The sequence below is a fragment of the Pagrus major genome, chromosome 13 (genome assembly GCF_040436345.1).
Source record: "Pagrus major chromosome 13, Pma_NU_1.0".
In the NCBI taxonomy this organism is placed as follows: Eukaryota; Metazoa; Chordata; class Actinopteri; order Spariformes; family Sparidae; genus Pagrus; species Pagrus major.
This window is the reverse complement of record NC_133227.1, coordinates 9166636-9182039: the sequence shown is the minus strand read 5'-3', so window position 1 is coordinate 9182039 and position 15404 is coordinate 9166636. Positions and strand designations below refer to the sequence as shown.

Genomic DNA, 15404 nt, shown 5'->3' with positions numbered 1-15404 from the left:
GCCTTTGCGAGGTGCACATCACTCCTCATTGTTTAAAGGGAAGATTGTGCAAATAATAGGAGCGGACGTGTTATTAGAAGTTCTTTTTTACTCATATGATGCTAAAACTTCTGAGGTCATGTTTTTTGTGTCGGGAAGTTTTTTAGCGGGAAAAGTTAACCACTTATGAAAAGGAGGGGTAAACACAGTGCGTAAAGTGGTAGTAGTGGCAAACTGCATTAAATATAGGGTTATATATATATAACTAAAACTTTGTTATTAGACACAAAAATGAAGCAGCTTATTAGAGCACAGTGTATTTTTTTATTGTTTAGTTGAGACATTTAAGTGTGCGTTTGGCTGTATTTACCTCCACAGTGTGTGTACCTTGTGTCCATATTGTGCGTCTTTCATCTCCTTTGTGTTCCCCATGAACGTGCTTACTGCCTCCTAATGTATTATCAATCTAAGTATTATTCATATATGTAAAATATTATAATATCATAATTTTCAGAGCAATATTTTGTCTAATAGGTGGAGTTGAAACGGAGCCAGTGTATATAATAATAATAATGTTATCTTCTCTGAGCTTAGTGATCTCATACAGAACATATATATTCCCTGGCAGAGTGCATTGTGGAGGTTCGGTACCAGGCTCAGTCCAGGAGCTGACTGCGCAGAGAGCTGCTGTCTTATTAAATAAGATGCTTAATTTACACATATTACAAGTGAAAACTCAATAAGTGAGTAAATGTGGCCCTGAGGCCTTCTCTTGTTGTCCAGTGATAAAACAAACTCACACAGACAGGCACAGGCATTTTCATGCTTAGTTAGACTGTTACTGTCGAGCTCCTGTGACCTTAAAACAATTGACTCAACCAAACCAACCACAGATGATAAAGCACAAACATTACAGTCTGACCACTGTAAACACAGTGAGGAGGCTTCTTCCTGCAGAGGAGAGACACACAAATCTCAGACCGAACCCCACGTTCCAGACTACCTGCTACATCTATCGATTGACAGGAAGCAAATCTGGCTTTGGTGTCATAAAAGCAGTGAAATAAAACAATTGCGTGGCGAAGACATACATATTGACGGCGTCGCCATCCGTTCACCTTGCTGGCAGTGATGTGACATTTACCCTGCTAATCAATGTGCTGCTCCGGCTCCCTGACGTTCAAGCCCGTCTCATCAGCGGAGACAGAAAACAGCATGTATTCTAATCAGAGCGGGTACAGCTGGAGCAGGAAGGACATTAACATCAACACGGAGCGAGACTATCTAAAGGGGACTGATGATACAGTGAATGTTTTATGTTACCTGAATGACAACAAACCACGTCACTGTGAGAGATTGAGATGTCAGGAAGGCACTGGTGATATGACCTGTGTATATGAACAGGGTCAGACAACAGACTTTTACATCCTTTGTGTGTGTTTGTGCACTTACCCATCCATTTTACTATGAACAGGCTGAATGAAGGTTAGCAGGTAAGTGTCCTAGATTCTCCAGATGCTCCTCATCTGTCCTGTGCAGGAAACAGATGGATTAACAGACAGACCTGCAAACCAGAAAGAATCTAAATTACAAAAAAGATATTGCACAGATGTATTTCAGTGTCAGGAACATAGCATGGCATCATAAATCATCACACAGGGACTGTGTAAATTGTTTTGTTTGTCCACTCTACTGTGGACTCATTTTACAGCCACTTGAACATGAACTGTGTCACATGCTTTCTTTTATAAGCTGCATTACTTTGGTCCAAATTTCACAACTATGACCCGAAGTCCCAAAGTAACACGATAAAAGAAGGCATGCACGGTTTTGGATTTCTTACACTTGCTGTAATAAACATCTAAGATCTATTATTATCAGATGGGGTCCCTAACCCTGCGACAATAAAAGGGGCCACGTGGTCTATTTGTGTCAGTTCCAGGGTCCTTGGCATGAAAAAGATTCAGAGTCACTGTTTTATATGGCCAACTATTATCCTGTGGAGGGTCTTCGTGGATGTGTGCTGGATGTAAAAGCAAGAAGTTCAAAAATGGAATGACAGAAGCCGGTGGACCAAATCAGAACCAACCTCTGTTGAATTGCACCATCTAGTGACTGACTGGGGACATCATCACCTGCAGCATCTTAGCGTTTTACTGAATGGTATTGCTGTATGTCCACTTGAATACTTTGCATATAATCTGCAATGCTGTGATCTCACCTTTGGCTCGTCTTGTGTCTGAAAATGTAGAAACGCGCTCTTGAAGTCATTGAAGCCAAAAAGCCAAATAAGATAATGAGCTGTAAGAAAGAAAATCTATTGTCTTGTCTTAGCAGACATATGAAACATTTATGATGTCCTGACATCTGAGAAACATGCTGAGAAGTGTCTTGGGCTGTGGTATTTTTGGACGGAGTTAGTGTACGTTAGTAAGTAGACAGAAATGGACCGCACCAACAAGATTAGTCGTTTATTCATTACATATCAGACCTCGTGGCGCAACGGTAGCGCGTCTGACTCCAGATCAGAAGGTTGCGTGTTCAAATCACGTCGGGGTCATTTCTTTGATTTCATCATCAAGTGAAGTAAAGATTTATCGATCAGCTGGTTTTCTGGACACAGAAACACAAATCTGAAAATGCAGAAATTTTCATCTGCTAACACGAGTAGCTGCGCAGCCGATTAATTATTTGAACGTCACACATTTGAAAAGGAATTGTGGCACCTCAGCTGGCAAACATTTTCAATTCGCAGCCATATTCGTGTTAGATTATATTTTATTTTAATTTTAAAACCCGATTCTATTTTGCAGGTTTCACCATTGTTTTTAATGCTCAGTCAATTCCTATCAATGGGAGTGCTATGTGGACATGAGGCTTGAACAGTAAACCAGTCAGTATCTGGTGTGACCACCATTTGCCTCACATCTCCTTCGCAGAGAGTTGATCAGGTTGTTGATTGTTGGGTTAGTCACAGGTGTGCCTTAGGCTGGCCACAATAAAAGGCCACTCTGAAATGTGCAGTTTTGCTTTATTGGAGACGGCTTATGGTAGAGAAATGAACATTCAATTCACGAGCAACAACTCTGGTGGACATTCCTGCAGTCAGCATGCCAATTGCACGCTCCCTCAAAACTTGCGACATCTGTGGCATTGTGCTGTGTGATAAAACTGAACATTTTAGAGTGGCCTTTTATTGTCTCTGGATACGACACGTATACGATACATATACGACAGCATGTTCCAGTTCCTGCCAATATCCAGCAACTTCGCACAGCCATTGAAGAGGAGTGGACCAACACCCCACAGGCCACAATCAACAACCTGATCAACTCTATGCGAAGGAGATGTGAGGCAAATGGTGGTCACACCAGATACTGACTGGTTTTCTGACCCCTCCAGACCCCCCCAATAAAGCAAAACTGCACATTTCAGAGTGGCCTTTTATTGTGGCCAGCCTAAGGCACACCTGTGCAATATTCAGTCTAATCAGCATCTTGATATGCCACACCTGTGAGGTGGGATGGATTATCTCGGCAAAGGAGAAGTGTTCACTAACACAGATCTAGACAGATTTGTGAACAATATTTGAGAGAAATGGATCTTTTGTGTATATAGAACAAGTTTTAGATCTCTGAGTTCAGCTCATGAAAAATGGGAGCAAAAACAAAAGTGTTGCGTTTATATTTTTGTTCAGTGTAGTAACTAGTTATCTTAAATCTTTATCTATATATCTATATATATATATCTATATATATGTATATCTTTATCTATATATCTATATCTTTATCTATATCTACACTTAGTTACATTCCACCACTGGCAACAGGTCTGGCAGGTTCAGCTTTCCTTTACAGAAGTGTGTCACAGAGACTGCGCAGTTAGTTAAGAAAAATGTGATTTAAAATGCATCTTTGGAAACATTTCTCAGCGCATCACGAGTGGATTCTCTCCAACCACAAATCTGATTACAACACTTGTAAACAGCCAAATTCCCAAACTGTGGCTGTCATGGTGGATTAAGTTTATAGCACACTGTGATCTGCTGTTATGATATCAAAGAGCAGCGAGGTAAATTTCAGCAGGCCTGCTTTTTGAAACGAGACCTTTTCCTGCAAGACAATTTGCTTTAGGTCATTTTTAGATGCACACAGACTAAAACCATGGAAAGATTTTACTAAGTTTACTGATATATGTCACAGGTGATCTTTGAAAACAATATGAATCTACCTTTTCGCTCCAGCAGCCAGTTCCCACATTAAAAAATATCCCGGATTGTCACTGTTGTAAGTCCTACTGAGCTCAGCTCTTGTTCAGTTTCCTTCTGTTTCCTCTGTCTTGGCTTCCTCTCTCCTCTCACATGCTCTTCTCTGCTCTCTGCTTAAATGCTTTCTCACAATACAACTTGCAAGTCTCCTTCCCTCTCTCGGTCCAAGTTTCCCCCACCCCACCGCCTTTCTCTTCTCTATTCATGCCTCTTTCTCATCTTTCACCGGAACACAGACACACTGATTCTGACCGCACAGCTGATTAGCATAGCCTCGGTGACTGAGAGACAGCAGGTCACCTCGAGTCCTCAGGAGCTGACTCACATGAGACGGTCCTCAGCAGTACAGTGTTGTATCACAATGGCCTGATTGTATTCTAGAGCTCTCGTTTTACATCTAACAGGTCAGTCGCTGCTGACGTAGTGCTCAGCTCCAAGTACCAGACTGTTATCTCTGCTTGTGCACAAGGCCATGCTTTGAGTTTGTGTTTGACTAACAAGAAAGACGGATTGCATGCTTATAACTAAGTGAAAAAAGCTAGCTTTCATTGTCAAAAAACAGCCCATATTTTCCCCTCTTTTCTTCTATTCATTGAGCCCCGTTGATTCGAAATGCCAGGCGACTGAAAATGTCCCTATTGAGTGCCCGCCAGTGGGAGGGATGGATGTGGGAGGACAACAGAACAGTCAGAAAGGAGCCTGTATTGAGCAGTTTGTTCAAGAGAGTATTATTACACTGCGAGAGCTCAAATGAAATGGCTGTAAACAAACCCTGTTGCCCAAGTAACACAGCTGAATGTCTCTTTCTCCTCTTTCCATTCGAAATCACAGCTACTGCTGAGCAGAGACATCAGGGTGGCACAGTGGTGGAGGGACAGATCAACTAGAGGCCAAAGGAAGGGCTAGCAACACCCACTGTGGGTTCACCAACGGTAATGTGTCCTATTTAAAGTTGTTGTAAGGACAGCAGCAGCAAAGAGTTTGACCTTTAAATGAAAATCCCTAATTCTTCAATGTGATTGCTTTTTTCTTCATGGTTGTGTTGTACATATCGTAAAAGTTTCAAATCCCTACAACCCAAATCCAAACCACAACACTACTAAAAGTGTTCAAACCCAAATCCTGAAAGTATTAAAACCCTAACCTTAATACTCTAACCCTAAAAGTATTAAGACCCTAACCCTTAAACCCAAATCCTGACCATAACCCTCAGTTATGGTCAGGATTTGGGTGTTCAAACCCTAACCCTAATCTTAAAACCCAAACCCTAAAAGTGTAGAAACCCTTACCCTGACTGAAACCCTAAATCCCTCTGCTACCCCAACCACTGCCTTCCAGCCAGACTGACAGTGGAAAGAAATAATAGATGAGTGAAAGGAAAGTACTGGAAACTGAGCAGGGGTCACTAAGGAGACATGAGCGCCAGTCAGACGTTCAAGGATAACATGAAAAGGTAAAGGATAAGTGAGTAATTCAACCAGGAGAACGAAGAGCATATTTCATATACAAGTAAAATTATAAAAAAGGTAGAATGTCACCCTTTATTGCACAAGACAAGACAAAAAGACAAAAAAAGAAGGTTTGAGCCCCACAAACCTTCACAGTTCAAAGCAAGTCCCCATTTGCCTTGGTTCCATTGAAGGAAAAAACAGAGCAGTAAAAAAAGACAAACACATTTTAATCTAAAACACAAAAAAATGACAAAGCTTGGTCTCTGTCTAAATAAAAAGTTTTAATCAAGTATTAGATCCTTTGAAGTGTCGTTCTTCCACATTGCCAGGCCTACTTCTGCCTCCAATGCGTCTGAAGAAGGATATAAACCCTGAAGTGCTCACTTGCCCGTCTATGTGGCCGACTCCTGCTCTTCTCTCTCTCATACTTTCCATCCTTGATCCAGAGGAGTATGACCGCTGAGATATGCTTCTCTGGAACAAGTCTCCCAGCCGGAAGCGGGATGCTGGAGATGGCCTGGTTTCATCCATGGAAACCGACCTGAGCATTGGACCCTGTGACACAGCTCTCTGACTGGGGCACTCGGGTAGAGAGGCGGAACCGACTGATGGAGATGTTTGATTGTCCTGGCTGGAGGAAGTGGGGAGATGATTGTCTTTGTCACTCTCCCAGACTCCATCATCAAGGTCATCTCCAGCAGACATTGAGGATAGTCTGCGTCTGTGAGCTTGTCTGTTTTGCTGGAGTTGGTTTCTTTGGGAGCAGGTAAAGGGACTTAGGATAGTCCACGGGGACCCTTCATCCCCATGGTGGGCAAAGAAGTGGTCTCTGGTTCTAGGTTGAGGGGTGCTTGGGGTAGCTGGTGTGTTCTGCTCTCTCTCCGACCGAGGAGGAGTGCCTGAGACTTTGTGTCCATTCAAGCTGCTTTTGCTGCTTTGGTAGCGAAGCACCTTCCGAGTTATCTCACGCATCTTCTCAGCTTCTCCCTCATTGTCCAGTTGCTCATTCTCTTTCTGCAGTTTGGGTTGCTTCTTCTCAGGCCTCTCTTGTCTAGTAGGGGGCGTAGCCTCAGTTTTTTGTACTGATGGAACGATCAGAGATCTGCGCTCAGAAGGGGATCCTTCGACTGGAGGCAGGGTGTTCTTTTTGCATCTGGTTAATCCCCCTGGAACGGTGGAGAGAAAGCTGTGCAAGGCAGACTCCAAACTTGAAGATTCCTGACCAGGCTCACGTCCTGGGCAAGACACTGTGGAGCGTCGTTTAACTGAAATACGCATGCTCTCCGACCGCCGGCGCCTCTGCTCTGATGCCTCTCGCTCTCGGTTCTCCTACAGTCATGTAAAGAGAGGATGCATTAAAATCAGATGCAACTAAGCGCTAACTTATGACAGAGTACCCCATACAGGGTGCAGTGTGTGGGATTTAGTGGCATCTAGTGGTGAGATTGCAGATTGTAACTAAAGAAATACCCCCCTTCTCAAAAAGTGAAAGATCCTCTCTAGAGCCAGTGTTTGGTTTGCAACATGGTGGACCTCTCACTCTCTTGATATAAGGATCCTTCTCAGGTAACAAAACACAATGATTCTCATCTTCAGGTGATTACACACTAAAGGAAACATATAATGAATATCATATTTCATTTCTGCCAGTAAATCCCATAAACCCTACACTGGATCTTTAAAGCAACACTATGTAACTCTGAAGTGATTCTGAAGAAAGTCAGCCGATTGTTGAGTCTCACTTCTAGGTCATCAAATAATGATGCTTTGGGTTGGAATCTGGCCTGACCCATTAACCCAAAGCGTTTGTATTTGATGATCTGTGAACGAGACTGAGCACTGTGACGAACTGGTGACCAGTTCAAGTGGACCCCGTGACTCGCCCAGGGGTTAAGCTCCAGCCCCCAGCGACCCTGGATAAGTGTTTGGTTTGTTAGAATGAGAATCATCAATAAACTATCTTTCTCCAGAAAGGTACACAGTGTTGCTTTCAATAAAAAGCAACAGTATAATTCTTTCCATACTTACCCGTACAGCTGTGTCAAACCGCTTGCAAAATGAATGAAAGATAGAGCAGCACTCCTCCAGTTTGAAGGTAGCCGGGTCTTCGCAGAAGTACTCAGCGACAGTGTTGCTCAGAGCATTCAGCTCCTGGACAGAGGACTCCACATTGGCCAGCTTGGCCTCAGCCCTCTGACAAATGACAACATGAAGGCGTATAAAGAAGAACCGAACAAAGTATTCAGAAGCTCATCTTGGTGCTTTTCCAACAACGAGGGAGTAACTTTACCATGAGGAATGTTTCCATTTGTTGTAAGAGGCCAGGCTGTCTGCCGCTGTACAGTTTCACTTCCTCGATCTTCTTGACTTCTTTCTCAAAGTCTGTGATTACCTCGTCTTTGCAAATTCTGTTAGCGAGCAACATTACGCATTGGCATTACAAAACTGTCCATCTAATCAACCAGATTCAACATCAGATTGAAAACATGTGACACTGTGGTTAGTGAACAAACCAAACCAACTACATTGTCAGGGTACTCATGATAGATACCTTGATGCCATCCCAATGTTTTCCAGCTGGCTGGGAAAAGTCAGCAACTCTGCATCGATGTCCTCTGCTTGCTGTGGGTGGAAGATAAAGGAAGGGAGAGCAAAAGAGAGTAAAGCAGGAGAATGAATTCATTACAAATCAGTTCAGGGACATATCATGATAGCAGGGGGTTTTCAATGCTTTCAGAAATATTTTGTTCAGTGAGCATCTGTCCCAGGGTTCCTCCTCCTCCTCCTCACCTTGGCAACATAGTGCATGAGGTTCATGCCAGGCTTGTTAGCCTTTGTGTCTGCCAGCTTGAGCAGAGAGGTCATCCTGAACCCAATGGCATTGGCACTGTAACCACCCTGAATGAGAATTATTCCAGCTGTCATTTCATCAGTATAAGACATGCTGAGTAAAACACCTGGGGCAGCTTTGTATCAAGATATAAGATATATAACATATTAATGTAGGCGATAAAAGCATAATTCTTAAAGAAAGATACCAACAGCGTTCATGTAATTCCCGGCTTTTAATACCAGCCGAATGACTGAGTGGAGGTCGTCACAGTCCAACAGCTCTGAGGGGAGAGAATTAAAAAAAGATGGAGACAAAGAACCTTTATATAACTGTCAAATGAGAACTGGGGGTGTAAAAGAGATAAATGTCGGGATTGTGGGCAGCTTTGGTTGACGTATGTGCAACGTTACCATTAGCTCCTTTGGTCATGACAGCAACAGAGTTCTTCACCTCCTCCATAAGAGGAAAGAATTCCTCCCTCAGCACCATCGTTTTTAGACGTTCCTCATAGCTGAAAGAAGGACACATCAACACAATGCAACTAACTGTTGTCCTTTTATCAGTTTTATCACCTGTTATGAAGTCGAGATGTATTTAGATGAGGTCAAATCTTCAAATTGAACGTCAAATCATACACACAGCACAGATTTCCTCAATGAATGCACATGATTTGATGGGTCGTATGTGGTGCAAGTGGCAGATTTATAAGAATAATATGCAAGGTCACTGTTCATGAAAAGAAGTGTCAATATGTGTAAAATATATTTGAACATTTGTCAGCAAGTTGGTTGGCTTAAACAACATGCAATCAAATATTTCATAAATGTTTGAGTTTCTTACTTTAAGCAAGATCCATGTGAACTTCAAGCTGATTAAAATTAAAACATGTCACACACCTTTGCCAAAACCTTTTCAGCTAGGTTGCCTCCATCAAGGTGGCTCACCAGCCCGAAATAAAATTTCAAAAAGGGAAAGGTCCACACTCACCCCGGAACTTTGACCAGCTGCACCATGAACCGGTCAGCCTCAGGTAACGAGGAGAGGTTCCCTCTGAATGCCAGCAGCTGCTTCACCTGTGCATTGACACATTCTTATTAACATTCCCTCCTGTAGATATTACAAGATGAAATTGTAGAAAAAGGGGAATTGAAGTGCGCATGTATCAGATAGTAATCAGGGCAGGTAGCATGACTGACCAGTATGAAGCATTTGTAGTAATGGACATGATATACTATTACACAATGATAGCAAACAGCTCCTTCTGGTCAATATCTTTTTTCTTTCAAATAGATAAAAATGTGGTATCTAAATAGAACACAGCAGGATAAATGGCTTTGTGGTAGTTAGTTTAAGGCACTTAAATGTGCATTAGACTTATTTAATGCATATTGGACCAAAGTGAAAAGACGAGCAGAGAAGAGTGGATCTGTCATCACCTCACTTTCTTCTGGCAGCAGTTTACAAAGCTCTCTGAGTTTGCCCGTCCCAAATCTGAGCCAGTTCCCTTGACAAATGTCCTGCACCATTTCTGTCACTGGCCTGCAGAGGGAGACAAAACAACATCTGTAACAAGATGCACTTGTGCAGCCTGAAATACTGCTACAACAAGCATCACTTATCAAACACGATGAGTTCTGCAAAGTCACGCTGGTTGTTTTTCGACCTTGCGGGCTGCCACTGGTTTCCACTCATTTCAGAACAGTGTGAAAAAACAAATTACAGAGACTTCAAATCTGCTTGAGAATCATGTGCTGCTTTATTTTTTCTATTTTATGTTGCGGTTCCAGATCACTAGCTGATATGAGTAAGCCCTCAAGGTGTTGTGTTCAAGTGCAGTACAGTGCAGTGCATCTAAGGCTAGAGAGGTGGCTGCTAAACAGAAAGGCAGTCACAAGGTCAAACCCTGAAGTCATGGATGTCATTAAAATAATTATGTGAATTTTGCAGATCTGTGGTAAGTTACAGATTTTAGTTTTTACTATGCAAATTTGTGCAGCAAGGTGCTCTAAAAAATAATGTGGTCTTTGACTTAATAATTTAATTATGAAGTTTTTCACATTTTACTGTTGTGTTTTACAGGAAATCTCTTCTGACGTAGTAGGAAAAACGTAAATGCCTGTTGAGATATTCAGCCCGCGCGTCACACTTGACGCAACAACTTAACGGGAGTTTTTTACAGTGCCAATCGAATGTCAAAATGACTTCACACAGCATCATCAAGTGCGCTTTCGTCACTACCACAACGAAACTAATGCAACTTGAATTTGACTAAGATGCTAAAGCAGACATCATTACTGTACTTGGATGTTGACACACATTGGGAGGTCATTTGGTATTCAAATTGAGAGCTGGGTGAACCGTGCACCGAAGGTGATATCATCTTGATAAGGTTCAGACACAGAAACTCCAGTGCTGAGTAAAGTAGGTTAAACCCTCTACTTAACTTGAAACCTCATCGTAAAACTATATATCAATACCAGCTGTTGGAGCTGTTTGGAACCAGAGAGGAAGACTGAAGACACATAATCTAGGTTTTATTTACAGTTATTCTCCTAAAACGAAGGTATTTGGAGTAGAAGTGGAAATACAACATTAATATTTATCAAGTATTACGTTACATTTTGATTTCAAGTAGGGTTAGTGCGTTAATAAAACAGCAATTTACAACCAATTTCATCATATTATTTGTTTGATATATTTATATTGATATAAATGAATACAAATGCAGAAAATAGCATTAGGTTTTTTATCTGGAGCCCACTCAATGATATAGTTTTGGATACACCGATATTAGGCAGTAAAAAAGGATATTTTACCATTTAACAACAAACTTTATTGTCCAAAATGACATCCGTGCACTGAAACAATAAACTTCACTGGGAATTTCATTAACTTAAATTACTCCAAGAATCTGATTCTGCATTATGTTCTGTGAAAAGAAACAATGTATACAGTGATACTGTTTCCGATTTACTTGTGACAGGCCAACATCAGCTGACTGATATATCGACTGGCCTCTAATTGTGTCCTCCACATCCCGATACCAGTCCTACACACTTGCCTACAATGCATAGTGCAAGCAGTGGTCATGCTCAGGCCACCTGTTACTGTTAGTTCACCAACAGTTCACAACACCTCTGTGTATTTTCCACAAAGTGCCAAATCATTAGCAAATACTATCGGTATTCAGTATTCAGGATACCTGACCCTTGAACTTCAAATGAGCTGGTCATAACTCAAGACACATAACCGTAACCACAGGGGAGATGTAAAGGAAACACTCATCCATCACTGGTCCATGAGCCCCAGCGAGCACAAACGGCTGTGTTAGTAGTTAAGTAGCGACCCAACAGGCAGTCATTCCCCTGTTGCTACACTAGAGACTGCACTTTTTAAAGGAAACAACTACTACATAGGAAGAATCACATAAGCAGCTGCATTACAGTGGTAAAAAAAACAACATGGCTACACACCTGCTGGATGTATCTTCCCTAACCTCTGCTCTGTTCAGCCTCACCTATTAGGTCATGTTATCATTCAAGTATTAATAAAGTTGGTCATGTTTATTGAAACAAATGTTTTGTTCTCTGTTACGAATGAACGCTCTCAAATGAGGTTTAAAAAGGCATTTCCATTTATTTGAATATGGTCCACTGAGATAAAGAGCCTGCTGTCTGGGTAATGGTTGGCACAGTGGACGTGAGTCAAGATCTGTTTTTCTGACTCTGCCGACTCTGGGTTTGACATGACAGGAATGTCAATTTGTTTGTCAATGTGTTTCATTCTCAGCAATCCTTACCTCTTGAAATGTTTGAGGAAGATCCCAATATTCATGCTCTTTTTAGAGTCAAGGATCGTGACCTAAAGAGAAGGAAAATACTACTAATCAACAAGAAGGTCTATAAAGTCTAAATTCAGTTTTATATTGCAAATAATGTTTGAGGAAGCAAAAACACTCCCAAACATGTTTCCACTTCAGCGAGTTCCTCATCGATGACATGGTTGGTGTGGAACTTTTAAAAAGCAGTTCCTATTTGTGTGTTTTATAACTTCCCTTGCCAATTACACATTGGGACGGTCAGTATCAGTTACTGGAACTCAACCTTCACTGTATCTAGCAAAGTTTCAAATAAGGCCCGAGTGCAGCCTTTACCCATTTACCTGAGGCTCCTGAGGAATCTCCATGCCATCACAGTTCTTCAGACCCATGACCCTTGAATTGCGTATCGAAGCCCGCTTGTCTACGTGACTGAACAGCTCTTCCATGCTCCGAATATCCAGCACGAGGTCCCTCTGCTGCCGCTTAGACGTCCAGACATTCAGTTTGCCCAGCACACGCTGGCTGGGGATAGTGTCCCAGTTCAGCTTCTTCATGGAACGTCGATTGTCACCACGGGAGCCGAAAGGAGGGGGAGGAAGAAGAGAAGGTGGAGGTGGTGGTGGAGGTGGAGGTGGAGGAGGAGGAGGAGGAGGAGGTGGTGGTGGTGGTACAGTGGTAACACACATGACGGGCAGCTCAGGGGAAGATGATGAAGATGATTGGGGATCTGAATCTTCCTGAGCATCCGGTGAAGAAGGTGGAGAGGAACAGTTGGGAAGCGAAGCAGATTTTAAAATCAGCACTCCCTCCATCTGTATCTCTCAAATCCAGAAGATGATAAGAGCAAGTGTCCCACTGTTGGCCACTCAGATCTGAGGAGACAGAGAGATACACATCTATGAAATATGCAGTGTTTCAGACAACAGATAGCCAGAGATGTGTGTTTGCCTGAGCACATGCCACTGTTAAAGCCATGGAGGCTATTCAATTCCAACATATATCAACATCACAACCAAGCGATCAACTTTATAATCAACAAAAAATTATAAACATCATGTTTGTGCAACTGCTGCCCTCGACAGCCTGCCCAAAGCCTCTTTGATTTCAGCAAAATGCCCTAATTTCTTGGTCAAAAATCCAAGAATTTAAATATTTAACCAAAGAATTTCCTTTATCAGTTTTGTTTTTACTTTTCAATTATTTTTTTTGAAGGACTTGTGAAATGGCAGATATTACTAGTTGTCAACATTGTATTATCTCACCTCACTCATAGAAAGACATTGTCAGTGTTGTGTTTGCCCTCTTCTCTTCCGTGATCTAAAGCACAAATAAAATGTCCTCTCCCTTAATTATGGTTGTTCCATATGTCGATGCAACACGAAACTCCGTAAAGAAAATCTCGTTTTTAAATGTTTCCTTCCTCACAGCAAATGTCAATTCCCCAAATAACTTGAATTACACCTCGTATTGCTCATTAGAACCCAGTGGTGTATTCGGCATAGATGGCATCCTGCAACCAAAACATATAGACAGACAAACTTAACTTTCTACACCGTTTGATGCTGAAATCCGCTGCTTATTTACGGAGAGGGTAGCTGTAGAAAATGACAAGCGTACCAACTGGAACTAAGTGCGTTTATACTGAAACATATCCTGCGTGATGAGATGTTGTATGCCGATTATAAACGTTGACGCAAGAGACTCCGAAAGTGTTGTCAAAATATGTTTGTGCGTTTTCTGACGAACACGGCAACATTCATTTGACATTTCTCAAACCGAGTTTCGCTCTCAATTCTTTACATTCAATCAAGGGCTCACATCCTCACAAAAAACATCCCTGACTGAACCAATCATCCGGCAACAAAAAGGACGGCGGTGTTACAGATGAATATTACTCACCGTGTTTTTAAAATGTAGGCAGGCTGTCAGGTAGATCCTCACTCAGATCTGACCTCGTGTTCCCGCACAGTACCACAGTCAGCCTGTCTCACCAGCAGCAGTCACAGGTGACGGGATCGCCTCCGCCAATCACAGTCAAGGCAGCTTCCAGGTACGGGGACGCCCTTTTGGAAGGAGGCAAGGAAAAAGATGGGGAGCTGTTTGCTTCCATTTGGTGATCAACATGGGTTTAACCGATTCTTATACCTATACCAAAAAAATATAAATAAATAAATATATTTGATATTTAAATGTAATATTTATATTTTGCAGTGTATCCTGTTAGGCTAGATAATGTGAATAACAGTCCTTCTACACTACTACTACTGTAGATAAAGAACGGCAGAGGAAAAAGTTGTCATATATTCATAGATGTGCAAAGTTAACAGCACAGCTGCAATGAAACAAAAAAAACATTTGCAGCAAAAATTGTAAGAAATTTAAAAAAGTAAATAAAGTAAAAAAAAACAAAAAACAGGTGCAGCTAGTGTGTGAAATGTATAAACTACAGGTCCTTAGATGTCAAAGAGTGATATTGGATTTTTAGGGCTGGGCGATATAGCAATAAAATAATATATCTTTTGGCCATATAACAACACAGAGTATATATATCTACATTTTGAAAATCTTCATAAATGAGCACTTCATAAATGCTCAAATTAGGGCATGAAATAACATATCAAAACTTTGATTTTCGTTATTGTGACAAGACTGTAGGGATGACAACTTTCACAAAATATGAACACAAAAATAATCATCGGTAACGTGAATATAATGATTGAGTGGATAAAGGCACGTATTAGAACATGTAGAGCAGTCTGGTAAGTTAAGAAAATGACTCGCATTACTGTAATGCAGCCTTTAAAACCAGGAGAAGACAACACTTATACCATATCACTATAATATAATATTAATATGATATTCAGTCTCATATCACAATAACGATATATTGTCCATTTCTTGTTCCAGTTGTCTCGATAATAAAACAAGAGTATTTAACTACAGGAGACAAATTTGATGATGGTTGATCAAAATTGTTAAAATACCTGTGTACAGTTGTAATCAAAAGCTTAAAGTTTTATGTGACTGAATCAGATGGTTGTTTCATGCAACAGA

General features: G+C 41.4%; 1 protein-coding gene and 1 non-coding gene across 2 annotated transcripts; one reads left to right on the top strand and one right to left on the bottom strand.

Annotated features, from left to right (window-relative positions):
• The first annotated feature begins 2467 nt into the window (after window positions 1-2467).
• trnaw-cca (transfer RNA tryptophan (anticodon CCA)) lies at window positions 2468-2539 on the top strand. The gene has a single exon. It is a non-coding gene; the product is annotated as a tRNA-Trp (tRNA).
• A 3234-nt stretch (window positions 2540-5773) lies between these two features.
• On the bottom strand, window positions 5774-14360 carry fhdc3 (FH2 domain containing 3). The gene is made up of 12 exons (XM_073479872.1): window positions 14250-14360; window positions 12692-13222; window positions 12330-12391; window positions 9967-10069; window positions 9518-9603; window positions 8941-9041; window positions 8740-8810; window positions 8488-8595; window positions 8249-8319; window positions 7988-8105; window positions 7726-7890; window positions 5774-7026 (listed from the first exon to the last, which is right to left on the bottom strand). The coding sequence occupies exons 2-12, from the start codon at window positions 13160-13162 to the stop codon at window positions 5983-5985; spliced, it is 2400 nt and encodes a 799-aa protein (XP_073335973.1). The 5' UTR covers window positions 13163-13222; window positions 14250-14360; the 3' UTR covers window positions 5774-5982.
• Window positions 14361-15404: the final 1044 nt, after the last annotated feature.